This window comes from Microtus oregoni, unplaced genomic scaffold (genome assembly GCF_018167655.1).
Source record: "Microtus oregoni isolate MIOR12 unplaced genomic scaffold, Mior012 000008F_ref0000371, whole genome shotgun sequence".
NCBI lineage: Eukaryota > Metazoa > Chordata > Mammalia > Rodentia > Cricetidae > Microtus > Microtus oregoni.
In genome coordinates this window covers 30,570,989-30,587,181 of record NW_024543067.1, presented here as the reverse complement: position 1 = coordinate 30,587,181, position 16,193 = coordinate 30,570,989, and the positions used below count along the sequence as shown (strand labels likewise).

Here is a 16,193-nt window from a genome sequence, read left to right as displayed (position 1 = left end):
AGTCTTCTGTGACCTCAAAGATCGAATGCAATTACGCCGGCCATATATACTTGCTATGTGCTCTGAGGCTCCCAAGGGCAGCACAATAGTACAAGGGGTGACATCTTTATGAGGTTAACCCTTTCTGTTTTAAGAGCAGACTCCTGAAGGCAGATGTGACCCCTGGAGCGTAACAAGGATGCTGGCAATCTGCTGGTAAAGAGGAACGAAAGGCCGTCATCCAGAAGGGGGAAAATGCTCTTCCAAGGACGGTCACCTGGGGAAGGCTGGGGGGAATTTGGACACACATGGGAAAAAAAGCGGGGTGTCAAAGGAAGGGGGTTAATAGAGAAAATGAAAAGCAGGGAAATCAGTGTCTGTTGGTCTGGCCAGGAGCTTGAAAACTGTGTGTTGCCACCTCAAGTACTGTATAGTTTAACCCCACAACTTTTGGAGAGATGGACAATTATCGTAAGTAATTTATCCTCAGGAACATGACTGAAGCCAGCAGTCATTGCCGTTTATGGCTTCCCAGCACAGATTTCAGCCAACTTTAGCGACATTATAAACCACCTCAAACTTAGTGGCCCAGTACAGCCAAGCAGAATTTCTCATGGTTCTGCATGGTGGTTATGCTGGGTGGTTTTCCAGCAGGTTATGCTGAGATGGGGGTGGGGTTGGTCACGTGAGGACAGTGAGGCATTTGCAGGAGGGGTGCTTTGGTTTCTCTGCTTGTGGATATCCCGCTTCCAGGCAGGTCCAGTTGCGTGGGTCTGGAATCCAAGAGGACTGCCTGGAGGACATCCTCGGGTGTAGCCTGATGCTAGTCTTGTCACATATAATTAGGTAAAGAAAGTCAGGAGGCCACATAAGATCTAAAGGAGGAAACAACAGCCATTCTTTTCATGAGTTGGAACGTACTACTTGAAAGGGCTATTTGATGGTGAAGAGGTTGAATGACCATTTAAAAACTAAAGAAAGAGTCTAATACCCATGCTCATCCTACAACACAATCTTAATGTTCACGTGAAAGTCCTCCTATTACCTTTCCCATAGGCTGACAAAGTTATCCTGATAAATGACACTTTGGGAGCCTCGAACAGATGTGAAAACCCCTGTGCACTTCCCCTAGCTCTAACGTTGTTGTTTGTTTTGTGTCTTAATGAGCTTTAATTTCTTCATCTATGAAAAGAGAGTTTTGTCTGTTTTCTCTCTGCAGGCTCATACAGGTCTATAAATTGTGGAAGCGTGGCCTATTTTTAGAGCAGCATAAACTAGCTCTCTAGGGGGACAGGCAGGATGGAAATGAGATAAAGAGGGAAGGAGATGGCTTCTGTTTATGACACACTCCCTCCCATGCTGAGAGCACAGGATTTAGAGGATGGGGTAAGGAAACTCCTTCCCATGTGAGCATGTAATCCTGAATAATCTGGCTGCCTCTCTAGCCATTTTCATTTATTATATGTTAAGCAGCGTACGACAGCCTTATAGCAGGGATTACAGTGCGTGTCTGCTCTGAGGGCCTCTGGATCTAGTTAGACAAAACAACCGCCCTGCACTGCACTCACATGCGAACTAAGAAGAAGGCGAGTAAAAAGGCTCCCCAGCCAGTGTGCTCCTGCGGGAAACGCTTGGCTGGGGTTCTCTCAGAAAGATATTGTTGCCTGGCCTATGGAAGATCAGGTTCCCAAGGAGAAGACCAATGTTTAATTTAGCACAAAGACAGCTCAGACTTTCTCTCTGGGGGACAGAGCTTGCAAACAGATCCACATTCAGAGAATATAAGCCAGCAAAGGAAGCACTCTTTGGTACAATGCTGGGGATTTTGACCCAAACTTTACTAAGCTGTCGCTTCTGTTGCTTTGTCAGGAGGGCTGCTGCTCATGTCTGCAGTCTGGGCATTCCCCATGCTGCTGCAAGACAACTGCATGCATAACAGCAGCAGCCATGCCTTGCTGTCTTGGTGCTACATGGCTCAGTGTGGCAATTAGAAAGCAGAGCATAGCTGGTTTAACACTGAGGTGAACTATGGCCATAATAAAACAATTGTTCTCTCAGCTGCCCATCCAAAGAACACTTTAATTGTTATATGATCTGGATTCTAGAGAGCCCCAGAAAGGAACAAGTTATACCTAAGTATAACAATCATCACCCCAAAGACCCATGCATATATACTGATCCGGCAAAGCCCTACTCCCTTAATCCTACTTGGGTAACATGACTTTGAGATAATGCTCTGTGTTTCCTGGCATCTGTTAGAAGACTGTTGCTTTAACTTCATGTGAGTCTGGATAGGTGTGTGCTTGTGAGGGTGCACACGAGTGTGTGCAGGTTACGAGTGTGTGGAGATGAGCCTCTGGTGTAATTCCTCAGAAGCCATCTACCTGGTTTCCCACTGGAACTCACCAAGGGAGCTGGAGAGCTGGTCAGTGAATCCTTGGGATTCTCCTGTCTCTACACCCTCAGCATGAGAACTGCAAGTGTGGGCCACCACCCTGGGCTTTTCATGTGAGTGCTGGGGCTTGAACCCAGGTCTTCACATTGTGCAGTGAGCACCTAATCAACCGAGCCATCTCCCCAGCCTTGGGTTTTTTTTTTTTTTTAATTAGCTTTCTGCTCAAACCCATCAGGAGTTCCTGAAAGTAGTGCTGAAGACCAAGGCCTTCAATGCCCTGGGCTCTCCACGGTGGGAGCTATTGGTGTGCTGGGCAAGGTCCACAAATGCAACTTAGTCGTGTTCCTGGCAGAAAAGACCTTTGAAAGCAATGGTGTCGATGGTTCTGTATCCCGTAGGAAGCTGTCAGAATGACTCAGGAAAAAGTACACCACTAAAAATGAGACTAAAACCAAAGAAAACTCACATGAGTTTGATGTTACATTTTGTAAGACTCATTATCTTTGAGATAGAGAACTGGAATCTCAACTTAAATGACAGGAACAAACAAATCAAGAAACACAATTTTGACAGTATTCTTTGAGTTAGAACCTATGTCGAGGGTACCACAAGAGCATGAGAACAAGGTTCACAAAGTCAACTAAGCAGGGCTCACAGGGGCTCTCAGAGACGGAAGGACTAAACACAAAGTCTGCATGGGTCAGACCTAGGTCCTCCGCAGACACAGTAAGGTTGGTAGCTTGGTGCTCCTGTGGGACCCTAACAGTGGGAATGGAGGCGTCTCTTTTGCCTGCACTTGGGACTCTGTTGTGTTGCTGGGTTGCCTCGGCCAGCCTTGATAGGAGGGTTTTTGTCCAGTTCTATTGTGACTTGTGACTTGTGATGTTGTGTTCAGTTGATAATCCTGGGAGACCTGTTTGTTTTTTTTTTTTTTTAAAGGGAAAGGAGGAGCAGTGGATCTGGGGGAAAGAGGAGGTGCTGGGAAGAGTGGTGGGAGGGAAGTTGCAGTTAGGATGTAATGTATGAGAGAACTAAAAAGTTCAAAGAAGATAGATAGATAGATAGATAGATAGATAGATAGATAGATTCATAGATAGATAGATAGATTCATAGATAGGTAGATAGATAGATAGATAGGTAGATTGGTAGATAGGTAGGTAGATAGATAGATAGGTAGGTAGGTAGGTAGATAGATAGACAGGTTGGTAGGTAGGTAGATAGACAGACAGACAGACAGACAGACAGACAGATAAGCAAACATGATCCTTGCATAAGTATCATCCACCAAAGAAAAGAGCAGGGACCATTCTTTTCTTTGTTATTTCTCTCCAAGGAAATCCTGTTTTAGCTAAGAATTGCCATCACTACAGTTGCTCTCAAGTCCTGGCAACATCCTTTTCATGTTTCTTGCAGAAAGACATATCTTAGGAGACACCGAGTGAAGAAAAGATTCACAGCCAGGAAATTCATGGGGAAAAGGGACTGTAACCACTGCTCATGGTTGGGAAGGGGACAGGTTCCTGTTGCTTTCAGAAGCATGTGTTCTCTGTCACAAGGGCCTTTTAACCTGGGACTGGGTTTATTTTTAGAACCACTTGCTAATTTGAATTAAAAATTGAGTTAATTGTTAAGTTGAGGCTAGTCCCTTCAAAGGATTCAACACCTTGGTAGATAAATAACTCACTAAACACACATTCCACAGGTAGGGTGAAGGTTCAGAATGCATTCTAGAAGTCCACAGTCATGAAGGTAATCCAGTCAGGTTCTCAACAGCTCAACAAGGATACTCTAATAAGATGTAAATGAGTCCCAGATGATAGCAAACTAAATCACAGTTAAGTAATGCAGGACCCTGCACTAAGTCTTCTCAGTAAACATTGATGAGAAAAGTCATGCCCTGCAAAGAATGTCTAATGTACTTCCAGACAGGGAAACTCAGGCTAGGTCGTTCAAGCTTGTCATTTCTCACATAAGTAATAATAACTATAATTCACTGAGCGTCTACACGGTATTTGGTTCATTTAGTGAAAAATTGTAAGAAATTAGTTCTACCACCATCACTTCTAAGGAAACGGAGGTGGGGGAATTTAAGTGACATGGTTGAGTGCTGACTTAAACCTGATCATTTATCCCAGATCCCAGACTTACTCCTTTTAATTGCTCTGCTAACTTACCTCCTTTGGTAATCCAGTTTCAACATTTGATTTCCATCCATGAACCTCTAATAAGCTCTAAGGGGGGAAAGAAGGCCCCAAATTGATCATTTATGTAAGCCTAGCAATATGCATACTCAGAATACTGAATCATTGCCTCAAACTCTAAAAACCACCAGGCCCACATTCTGATGTATGATTTCTAAACCTGTGCTCGAACCATGAAGAACCACGAGTTTGATGTGTGTGAGTACTGAGACTGCTTCATTTTCACAGCTGCTCCTTCAGTGTCTTGACTGGTCGTGCTGGGCTCTGGCCTTCTTGGGTCCTTACAGTATATGTAAACTTTTCTCTTCAAGTCATGATTATTTCTATTGGCCCCTTACAGACAGGCAGAAATGTCAAAGATGGTAGAAGGACAGAACATTAGCTGTGAGTAGCTCACATAGCACAGCCTTCTGACATGAATCAGAGAGAGGGGGTGGGTGAGTGTGAGAAGGTATGGAGGGGGTTGTTGGTGGTAGTGGTGGCTTTCTTCTGTATTCTGGAGGTCACTGGTTTCTATTGAACTCTAAGGTACCTAAAGGTCAGTTGCCTATCTGTTTTAGAAACAAGCACATTTCAAACATTATCCATAATCAGAGTGTTCTGTAAAGTTTTTCTCATGCTTCTTTTAAAGGACAAGACATTTCCAAACCAGAGTGCAAGACAACTCAGATGCTGAAGGAATTCTGCTCACCGAGAGAGCTCATTACATCAACAGGGCAAACCTTGCTTGCAACTGGAGGCAAGGAGAAGTCTGGACGGGGGTGGAGCTATAGTTCGATTCCTTTCAGTTTCTCTTCCCTTTCTAGCCAGTGTGCTTCTAAAGCCCTCTGCTCTCAGCGCCAAAGGCCATGTCATGCTCTATATAACTCACCATGAATGGGGAAGCGTGTAAACAACAAAACACTGAGCAGCCTTGGGAACTCGAAGTGCGTAGAAGAGCACTTATGCTGTGTGCCCCGAGAAGAGGCTGCCGGAGGGAGGGGCAATACTTGTCTTCAAGTATATGAAGGATTACTATTGCTTCATAGCTCTGGGCTCCTCTGCTCCTTCCTGGCTCCCTATTTGACCTGGGCTTTTGATTTGCTTTCGTGAGAATGGCGGCATTTTAAGGATGCGTCTGAACCTAACCCTGCATTTCCACCTCGCTGCTTACCCCGCCATACTATTCTCTGTTCTATCCCTAAACCTTTAACTTCCACGCGTGTGCCTGCAGGCCACACCCTCACCTCACCCTTAGTGTCTTGGCCACTTTCAGGCCTGAGGTGATCCACATTCTTTATAAGATTTTCCCTGCCTAGATTCGAATCTCTTTCTCCCCACTAAGAGTACTCCGGTTTCGTTTACGTATTGTGCTCGGTACCATGCTGTTTTGTTTAATACTGTATTTACTGGCCTGGAACGCTCTATGCAAACCAAGCTAGCCTTGAACTCACAGAAACCTGCAGGCCTCTGCTTCTGCCTGGTCTGTTTTGTGTTGGTCTTTCAAGAGACAGTTTCACACTGTTTCATATTCAGGCTAGACTAGAACTTATTATGTAGCTCAGGTTGGCTTCAAACTCATAACCCTCCTACCTTTGCCTCTGGGTGCTGGAATTACAAGCATGAGCTATCATGCCCATCTTAGTGTTAATTTCCCTGTTTCTAACACAGGACAAACATCACCTCTCCGACCTGGTTTGGTGGGTGTGGTGTCAACATGGGAAGAGCTCCCTGGGGACTTTGGGTCTTTATAGAAATTTGCTTCCCTCTCCCTTTAACTTTCTGTGTCAGTTTTAGGCCATCCTGAAGGCTAGGAACTTCTACTGTTATTTCGCGCTGTGCAGGGGGTGATTTCTCCATTGGACTGTGGGCAGCACGGGCTATGTTTGTAGCATATCACATCTCCTTTATTCTCCCACAAAGCTTGCTGGAGTCTGAAGGAAATTAGCATGAAAATGGAGGAGGAATTGAGAGTTGTTTTCATTAAACATGGATGGCCTTGTCTGCGGATGTTGAACACAGGCAAGGGGCTGGCATAAGGAGGGGGGAGTCCATAGAAACTGCCCAGAAAGGCTTGGTCTGCACACATAGAGCAAAACTGGGTGGTTATTTCTTAATTTTCAAATGTGCTACTAGGTTTGTTTTTTTTCTTAAATGAAATAACATTGCTAAGAATCAAAGTAAACAATACAATTTAGAAAACAACCAGTCATTGCCGCACCACTAGTGATATTTAATCGCTGTGTCTAAGAACATCTGAAAGCCCCCGGTTAATGCCATAGTGATTAAAACTGAGTAGACGTAGAGGGAAGCCATAGACAGTAAAGTTTAAGGTTGAAAACTGTTGATGAGTAGTACTTAATAAGAACATTATTTCAAAGAAAACAAATAATACCTACAGAAAGCACAGAGCACCCGCATGTGTGTGACCTCACCCTGTCACCAGTGCAAGCTTCCTGACAACGTTTGCAAGTGCAGCGAACCCTCCACTGGAACCTTTGCCTTACACTTCTTTGAATGAGGTGGAAAGGCCCTGGGTAGCTGAGAATTCTCCTTTATTACTTTGTTCTGGAGAAGCAAAATAAAGTAGGTCTACTTGTAAGGAGATGATTGCAGCATAAATAAATAATGTAAGCAGTCCTCTCAGAGTCCCCGAGAGGAGATTTGTCATGTAGACATCCAGTCTCAGACTTCCAGACCTGCCCGTCACGCCTTGGGCAGCTCGCACATTTGGAGCTGGTTAATCGGAAACTCACAAAACGCCTGGGAACTTGCTGATCATTTAACTGGTTTGGCTTTCTGAAACTAAGAACTGGCATTTTAGAATACTGTTGGCAAAATATTTAACTTTCCCATATCATTTGTGTAAACAACTTTTCTAATGCCCCTTAGACACTCTGGGGACACACCTTGCCAAGGCTTCTAGGGCCAGTGCAGATGTATGAAGGACACTTTTGAAGGATACATAAGACTTCACATCATAGCCCACTTTGAGTAGTGTTCCCTAGGACTTTGGAGATTCTTAAATATACAGCTATTTTGGTTTTATCTTGACAGCCCTGAGTTTGCAAGCCCAATCCCTCTGTTTACAATACAAGCTATTTTACCACTTAAAAAAGACAAGCGAAAGCTGAGTGGATCTCTCTAAAGCGGCAGAGGAGCCAGTATTCCCCCTTGATGCTAGGAGCTGAGCAACAGCATGGTGGAGCTTCTGTCTTCTTTCCCTTCTCCCCCAAACACTCACTAATGACAGTGCTTTCCCGCAGGAACTGATCTCTGCTTGACAGATGAGTGCTCAGTGCCTTGTTCCCAGCCACCCAGCAGGCTGGCGATCAAGCAGGCCCCAAACCAAGACAAGCTCCGGGTCTCATCTGTGTTCATCCCTCCATGGCACATTAGAGAGAAGGTAATGACGAGAGTGAAGGCGGCCTGGTACCAGTTATCTACCTAAATGCTCTGTGGCACAGGAAGAGAGCGTGTCTCACACGTCTGTGCCAACCGAACGACTCCATGCACCAGCGGTTGTTGAGTTTTTACAGCTCATTCAAAGAGTCAAACATACGATAGCAGAAAATGAGTTAGCGGCTAAAGTCTTCTCTGAGTGGCTAAAAAGGTCAGTTTCCTTAGAATCCTACAACCTCAACCTTTCGGTGAGGCCTTGGGTTGGCAGTCTCTGCAGAAGTGGGGCTTCCCCTAAACTGGAGCTAAATGAAGAAACGGGCTGAGTAAGGACAGCAGAATTAGGCTCTCAAGTGGACAGAATTAGAACTGACTTAGAGGTTATTCTTGCATTGTTCTTCAAACTCAAGCTATTAAAGAGCCCAGGCAGTATATAGTCTTTGCCATAGAACATCCCTCACAGACAACGTTATCCCACGGAACAGAAAGCATCTGTTCACTGTCATTTGGCAGGTAGTACCGACAATGCCCAAGGCATTGGCGCATGTCACATGCTGGTTATGGAACTTCACCAAGACGCATCTCACATATTTGATTTCAGATGATCAATACTTTTCCTTCCTCCAAAGGGCATTTGTGGGCACTTACAGCACACAAATGAACATCAGAGTGTTACACTCAACACATCTAGACTACAGAAATCTGCCTACGGACATAGACAATCAAACTAAGGAAAAATTCTGACATGCATTCTTAGCAGAAGCCCTCTAAAATTTTAACATTGTCTCTGAACACAAGAGATGCCCAAGCCAAGAGAGACCTCTAGATGAGACTCCTGAATGCCCAGGCCTCTCCCCATCCAGTGATAGCAGCTTCCTACAGAATTTGCCTCAAAGACCCAAGTAACATTCGAAGGAACAAAGCACCAAATTTAGACGCTAAAACAGAGGGAATTCCCAATAACTGAAAGAGTATCAGAGCAGCCACTCTCAAGAAGTGAGCATGTGGACTGAGCTGCTGCCTTTCTCTCCTAACTCACACCAAACCCCTGGGCTTCATCCTCACACTCACAGAGGGTGTTCCAGCGAGGGGCTATTTTAGGAGGTGGTTGGTGGGCGGGAGAGAGAAAAGAGAGTCCCCGAGAAAGGGGAGGCAGAGCAAACACCTTCAGCTTTTGCAGCTGCAGACAGTTTAGTAGAGATAGACCAGGCACCATTGCCTGCCTTAGCCTACATCTGAGGCAATGCCACCTAAAGTTGGTTTCATTTTGTGTCCTGTGACACTCCAGCAAAAGGGAACCACATCAACTTCCCTCCCAAATGGACAGAATCAAAACCAAAGAGGGCTGCAGGGGACATGCTGCCTGCCTTGCTGAGGCTGGGAGGGAGCGTTACAGGACAAGCCCGCCCTGTGGGCTTCTCTCTAGGCTTGGCACCCAGAGCGGGGATCAGTCTTTCCCTCTGGGGCTGGCCTGGGTCCCTCACTCTCAGGATCACCCCAGAAGCACTTGCCAGGAGACTCTGAAGCACACAAAGCCGCATTATTGGGAGGCTTGCAGACAGATTATAAATTTACTGGGGACAATCAAGGCATTTAGTTACTTTTGGCCACAGATGCTGGTGACACGCACATGCACACAAACCTCATTCTTCTTCCCCTCTTCTTTCTCCCAGGGATCTCTCTTTCAGGAGACAAACTTCCTTTCGCTGGGAATTTCAGGGAGAAGTGGGGTTGGAACAGGTGGAAGAGAGAGGCCTGGAAAGTCCGATATAAACTGAATAATTTCATTCAAGGACAAAGCACAGGCCAGAGTAACTATGGGTAGCTAGCTTTCATTTGGACCTGGTGGGGGGCGGCGGGCAGAATCACAGCTCTAAGCAGACCAAGAAAAATGTGTGCCCTGTGGGGGAACAGCAGTGTCTCAGTCCCCAGAGTTTTCCAGGAACCATGGGAATCACCACAGATGAAGAGCAGCCAGGAAGAAGTAGCAACAGGCCCCCTCCTCCCTCAGGAGTTCCTAAGCACCAGCCTTCCTTAGGGTTTTCTGGGGCTCCCATGGCTGCTTCCCGCCTCTGCCTTCCATCAGGCTGGTTTTAGGCTATGGTTGTCCCACCAGTCACAGGGCTTCAGGGGCCCAGTGGGAGGAGACTTCGGGGAGCAGGACTGGGTTCCAACTTTGACTGAAAGACTAATGGCAGAATACCACAGGCAGTGGGTCATCTGACCAAGACTGACAACAGAGAACCAATGACTCAAGGCTTTTCCCTCTGGGTGGGGTGTCGCTGTGCCTCTGAGGAAGCACTTCCAGGCAGAAAATTACTCAGGCTCTTGGACCCAACTGTGTCGTCACCAGGAGGAACTGAGGACAAGGTGGTTCCTAGAACCATAGAAAAAAGCTCTCAGGGCCTTCTGGGAGTTCTGGGAGATAATGCTGCTTTATTGGGGGGTCCAGAAAAAAAGACTGGATTGGGCCTGGGCTAGGGAGCCTACAAGGATCCTGGTAGTTCTCATACCGAGCATTCCTGCCTTCAGTAGTGTGTCTGAGAGTTCCCCCATGTCTCTTACTGTGGGGACACTCTGCGATGGGATGTCAATTACAGACAGGGCCCTTCAGAGGGGATGAACGATGGGGCAAAGCAAACAGGTCAACTGAACTAAGTTAAGAATGTCTTGCTGGGCCTGACCAGAGCCAACATGCTAAGCCGGAGGGTTCTTGAGGGTTTCTCAGCTGTAAGTTCTACTTTCACAAACTGTGGACCCTTTGAGCCTCTGGAGAACCCAGGCTCTTACCTGGTAAGGTATACCCTTCAGTGTAGGACAATGACAATGAGCACCAGTGACTTTAATAGTAAGAGTTTACAACCACACACGCACACCCTGCTGCCTTTGAGAGACTGATATATTGGCCATCTTCATGGCCATTCATTCCCCATGATGCCAAGACAACCATCACCTTCGCGAGAGGCCACAGGGCCAAAGCCACAATCATAGGAGAAAACCAGGTGCCTTACCGCAAGCAGGGCTGAGTTGCGCTGGTCCCCGAGGGTCGAAGCTGGTGGTTGCTGCTCTCTGTTTATCCCACCATTATCATTACTGGTCAGCCGGTGCTGCTGGTGGTGATGGTGGTAGTCTGGTGGAGGTGGTGGGGCTGTGGCTGCTGCCTGGGAGGCCACAGAAGGGGCAGCAGGGGGCGGTGCAGGGGCTGTGGTGGTGGCAGTTGTGGCTGTAGCCTTGGCATGTTTGTTAGCCTTCCTTGCCCCCTGGCCATGCTGTACCAGGCTGAGAAGCTGCATAGTGCTTTCCCTTTCTCGGTCTGAGCTCTCAGCTCTACCACGTTCATAGCGTCCTTCACAGCTCAGGTGGTGCTGTCGGCAGACAGCAATGCGAGCCCGCAGGCGTTCCACAATAGCACTGTGCACTCTAGGGGTGACTGAGCCCCCTCCAAGGAGCCCCGCCCCAGAAGCCCCCCCCAAACCTCCTGCGGGGGCCTGCGGGGGCGCTGTGTCCCCCATCTTGTTGGACACAATGATTACTGCCTCTGGGATGATGAGGTGCGAGAGTCTGGGGCTGAGTATAGCAGGCAGGCAAAGCTGGTTTCAGTGTTCAGGGCCACATGAATAAAGGTCTTCAGAGGGTGGGGAGATAGTGTAGAAGGTGTGGGGGAGGGAAGCGAGTAGCAAGAGGGTGGGGAGAAAGATTAGAAACCAATTGGAGAGGGGAAGTTAGAAACAAACCCTGATCAACTTACTCTAATTGCATTTGACAGCTCAGGAGAAGTTCGAGAGAGTTGTAGATCTTTTTCTCCCCCACCAGGCTGACAGGAGCCTCCAGGTACTTTGTAAACACAAAGTCTGGGGGATAGTTCAAGAATTCAGGGATCATCAAGGAAGAGACAGAAACGCTTAGCTAAAGGAATCAAAAGGGTCATTAACAGAGGCCCGGCCTCCCCCTCACCAAGTTGCTTCAAAAAATTATTTATGGGGGTGTTTCTGCAGAGAAACACATTTCTAGCCTGGGCTCTGTAACCAGCAACCTTCACTTCTGCTCAGGTTAGAAAACAAACAACAGGGCTGTTTCCCGGGGCTTCGGAAGTCATGTTCGAAGTGTAGGAAATCAAGGCAGACTGTCTTGGTTTCTCCGTCCCTTTCTCTCCCTCCGGTGTCCTCCTGGGGGGCACGGTAGAATGTAGTCTTCTCCCCAAAGGAGACAGCTTTTCAGTCTTAACAACGTCTGTAATTGGACTTCAGGACCATGCTCTTCAAGCTAATCCAATCACCGGCAAAAATCCCGATTCCCTCTTAGGTTGCTTAGTTTTAAATGAAAGCACTCTGAAGTGGCTGGCTACTGAGAAAGCTCCTTCAACACGTTTCTTCCCCTTTCCCACTTACGTTTTCATCCCTCGCCCCCAAGTTCTATTATAATACAGTATCAAGAGAGACAAAGTCTTCCGAGAGTAATTTACAAACGATGGTCAAACTTACAAACTTCCAGCAAATTGCACCGAGTCATATCCAGCCACTTTTCTGTCCACTTTCGTACATTCCTTTCCCGGCCAGAGGCTCACAGGGTCTGGACTCCCATAGGCAATGTGGCTCTATCTCTTGTAATGCTTCGCTTTATAGATGGGGGGGGGGGGGGGGGGGGAGAAGAAAAAAGTAGCTTGTATTTTCCTTTCTCTTTCAGGTCTGTTCCGAGCGCTTTTCTGACACCGGCTCCCGCTCCTCGGACTCACGGCGAAACACAGGCTTTCATTGTGCTGCGATAGGAGAGGGAGAGAAAGGGAGAGAGAGAGTGAGACAGAGGGAGAGAGGGAGCCAGCAGGCTGCAGATGGGGGAGGAGGGCGGGAGCTCGGGCTCCCTGGTGGAAGGCTGGTGCCGCTGCTCCAGTGAGTAATCGCAGCCAGGCGCCGGGGAACGGAGTGCAGAGGCCTCCCAGCGGCTGAAGAGGCAAACCCTCCAGAACTGCACCTCTCTCTACAGCTCAGCCTCAGCCTGGGTGCTGCGGTGGGGGGAAGACGGGGGAAATTCCCCAGTCTCCTCGCACGGGTTTGAGCAGTCCTCAATGCTGAAGAAAATTCCCAGCCAGGGAGTGTATTTTTCCCCTTCCAGGCCCGCAGCCCGCCCCCCTGAGGATATGATTTTCGGTTTTCAATAAGCTGTGAACGACACCACTGGGCACCTCAGCAAGAGCTGGGTGAGCACGGAGGAAAAGCTTATTACCACAGTGAGGAAGTTGGCGAGTGAGTGTTAGGAGATACAGGGAGGGGAGTCCATGGCTGTCTCCTAAAGAGACCCACTGGTGTGGGCCAGAGAGTTTGGGCAATGGGCTGGGAGGTGATGAACAAATTAGCAGAGATAAATAAACGTCGGGTGAGACTGATATTGCCAATACCTCCGGAAAGAAAAAAAAAAGAGAGATCTTTTTCTTTGAAAATCACCGAATACAAGGTGTGTTGTCCATAGCTGTCGTGTTGGCACGTATAAAGGGCCACATGATTTCAAGAGCATTCATAACAAAACAAGGTTTTGTGGTTCCTTATGTTCCGATGGTGTGGTTCGTAAAATATCCGAGAAGCTTGGACAAATCTGTGTGCACTTATCCATTCCAGAGAATAAACTAAAATGGGCATGGTACTGCAGTCAGGACCAGCAGAAGCACAAGTGCCTCAATTCACAAGTCTTTTGGAGCTGAGGTCTCAGGACACGAGGTGGAGTCACTTTACAGACTCTGGAATCTCCAAGTATGATCATGCTTCCAACGGGAGCTATGGGCGGAAGTGAATTAATGCTTGCGAGAATGACTTTACACACAGTTCCATCCCTCACAGGCTGGCCGACTGCAGCCCACTTTATTTTCACAGATTCAGGGATGTTAAGTTGGACATGTAGGTAGACAGGCACAGTGACAAGACTGGGTAGGGTATATCTGAAATGCTTGGAATCCACAGATTTCAGTTCTTCTTCTTCTTCTTCTTCTTCTTCTTCTTCTTCTTCTTCTTCTTCTATTTGGGGATATTGACTTATACAAGTTGAATGTATCTCTAATCCCAGAAGTTCTTGAAATCCATCATGTTAGCTCTGTTTAAATAATTCCCTTCTATAGTATCCTAGGTTGAGTTTGAGTCAATGACTTTCAGTCTATAAAACCTCTGGCTTTTCTTGGGGACATAATACTTCTCCCTGTCTTCTTCAAGGCCAACTTCTTCTCCACTCACAAGGAGAAATGGGAAATTATATTCATTAGAGAAGAAAATTAGAAAGGGGGAGATTCCTGGCATCAAGAATCACCCTATCATAAAAAGTGGAGGGTTTTTGAACCTTGAATATATCATTTTTTAAAAGAGTGTTCAGGAGACAACGTCTTCTACTAACTTCTACCTCTAAAATGCTATATTTAGCAGTCATAACCAATAAAAGAAAACTATGTAGCATTTAAACTAAAAACACTCATTCAATAGCCTATGATAATATAGGTTTTAACAGTGTGATACCTTTGGCCAAATAAGCTACTCCTAGTAATATAAATTATAAATCAGAATGATAAATTTGCCAAATTGAGATAAAATAATTGATATAAAATTGTCCATAGTTTTAGGGTATTGTGTGTTGTTTCAATACATGTATACACTGTGTAATAAACTCTGCCTTCTGGATTTTTTCTTTTGTGATATCTGAGTGCAGATGTACATGTGGTCTAAGGACAGCTTTGCAGAGTCAAGTTCTATCCTTCCCCCTTTACCTGAGGGATTGAACTCAGGTAATAAACTCGCATTGCAAGAGCCGTTAGCTGCTGAGCCATCTCTACAACCACCACCCCTTTGTAATTGTGACAGGAACATCAATTCAAAGCTTGGTAAGGAAGACTTCAACATTCCAGTATTTAGGCCACTCCTCTGGACTCTAGAGTCTAGAGTGTCTTTTTTATACATTAAAAAAAACTTCAATGTTTTGCCTGCCTGAATGTATGTGTACCACATTGTGCAGTGCTTCACTGGCTTAGTACAGAAGAGGGCACTAGATCCCCTGGAACTGGAGTTACAGATGGGTGTGAGCCACCACGTGGGTGCTGGGAACTGGACTGAGGTACTCTACAAGAGTAGTCAGTGTTCTGAACTGCTGAACCAGTTCTTCAGTCCCCTTTTATACATATTTACTTCCATACATCTAGACATTTAATCTCTGACATCCTTCTTCTTATGCACAGCATTTCTTCTTATTTAAGAGAAATCACATCTAAACTCCACACTTCATATATCATTTCAATACACGAGCATTCTTGGAGATACATATTATTCACTTCATTCAGTTCTTCACTTAGAAGAGGATGGAAGACTTATGATGATGATTTGTTCCACATCAATAATTCAGGAGGTTAGACCAGGACTCTTTAGACCCAGGTTCTCTTAACAACAGCACTTGCAACCTTAGTAGAGAGTTTTAGTGACATTACAAGCAAGTCTAGCTCAAGGGATGCACTACTCCCCTTGTCCACTTTGGAGTCCAGGCAGGTCCTGTACCACCCAAAGAATGAATGATGGGTACACACGCCTTAATATGAGAACACACAAGTCAGGAAATTCAGTTAATTACACCAACTGTTATGAAAGGATTATTTCTTCCAGCCCCTTCATTCTCTCTGTCTTCTTGTTTGTTTCCTCATCCCCCTACGGCCTCTGTCTAGTCTTCTGAATTCTTTTGAGCATTTATTCTTTTGCCTTTTTCTCAACATCTCTACTATCTAAAGCCACCAAACACTAAAGCAACTAAGACTATGGTGATAAGTGCTCCTAATCAAAAGGTTCAGTCATGTGAGAGGACCCAAGACTTAGAAGCTCATGTTATTGATAACTGTCATGTTATTGAATACTGATAATAGTAATAAGAATACAATGTCATAATATAAGAAAAGTTAATTCTATTATTTCCCACACTATTCCTAGAGTTTGTTTGATTTTGTCCCCTCAATCCATACTAGGTCTCACTAAACATCTATTTTGTCAATTCTTTTGCTGTTAGCAGATACCCAATAGACTCTTAGAGGCCCCAGCCACTTCTTGGAGGAGTACATTTGGTTGCAATGGCCTCACATGCCAGTAAAACCACCTGCAAGCATTTTGATCATAATATGTTGTTGTATTTGGGAAAGTGCTTCAAATCAGCAATATGACCAACCTAGGAACTAGGTTGCCTCCTACCATAAGTCACCACTACTGTTAGTCCTTTTACTTTATAAGTAGTTG

General features: G+C 46.0%; 1 protein-coding gene across 1 annotated transcript in view; it reads right to left on the bottom strand.

Annotated features, from left to right (window-relative positions):
* Window positions 1-12,568, bottom strand: part of Maml2 (mastermind like transcriptional coactivator 2) — a 323,879-nt gene extending 311,311 nt beyond the window's left edge. Inside the window, exon 1 of the mRNA XM_041657338.1 lies at window positions 10,965-12,568. Within this exon, the coding sequence (XP_041513272.1) occupies window positions 10,965-11,465 (501 nt within the window). The 5' untranslated portion in view covers window positions 11,466-12,568. The remainder of the gene's footprint in view (window positions 1-10,964) is intronic.
* Between the last annotated feature and the right edge of the window lie 3,625 nt (window positions 12,569-16,193).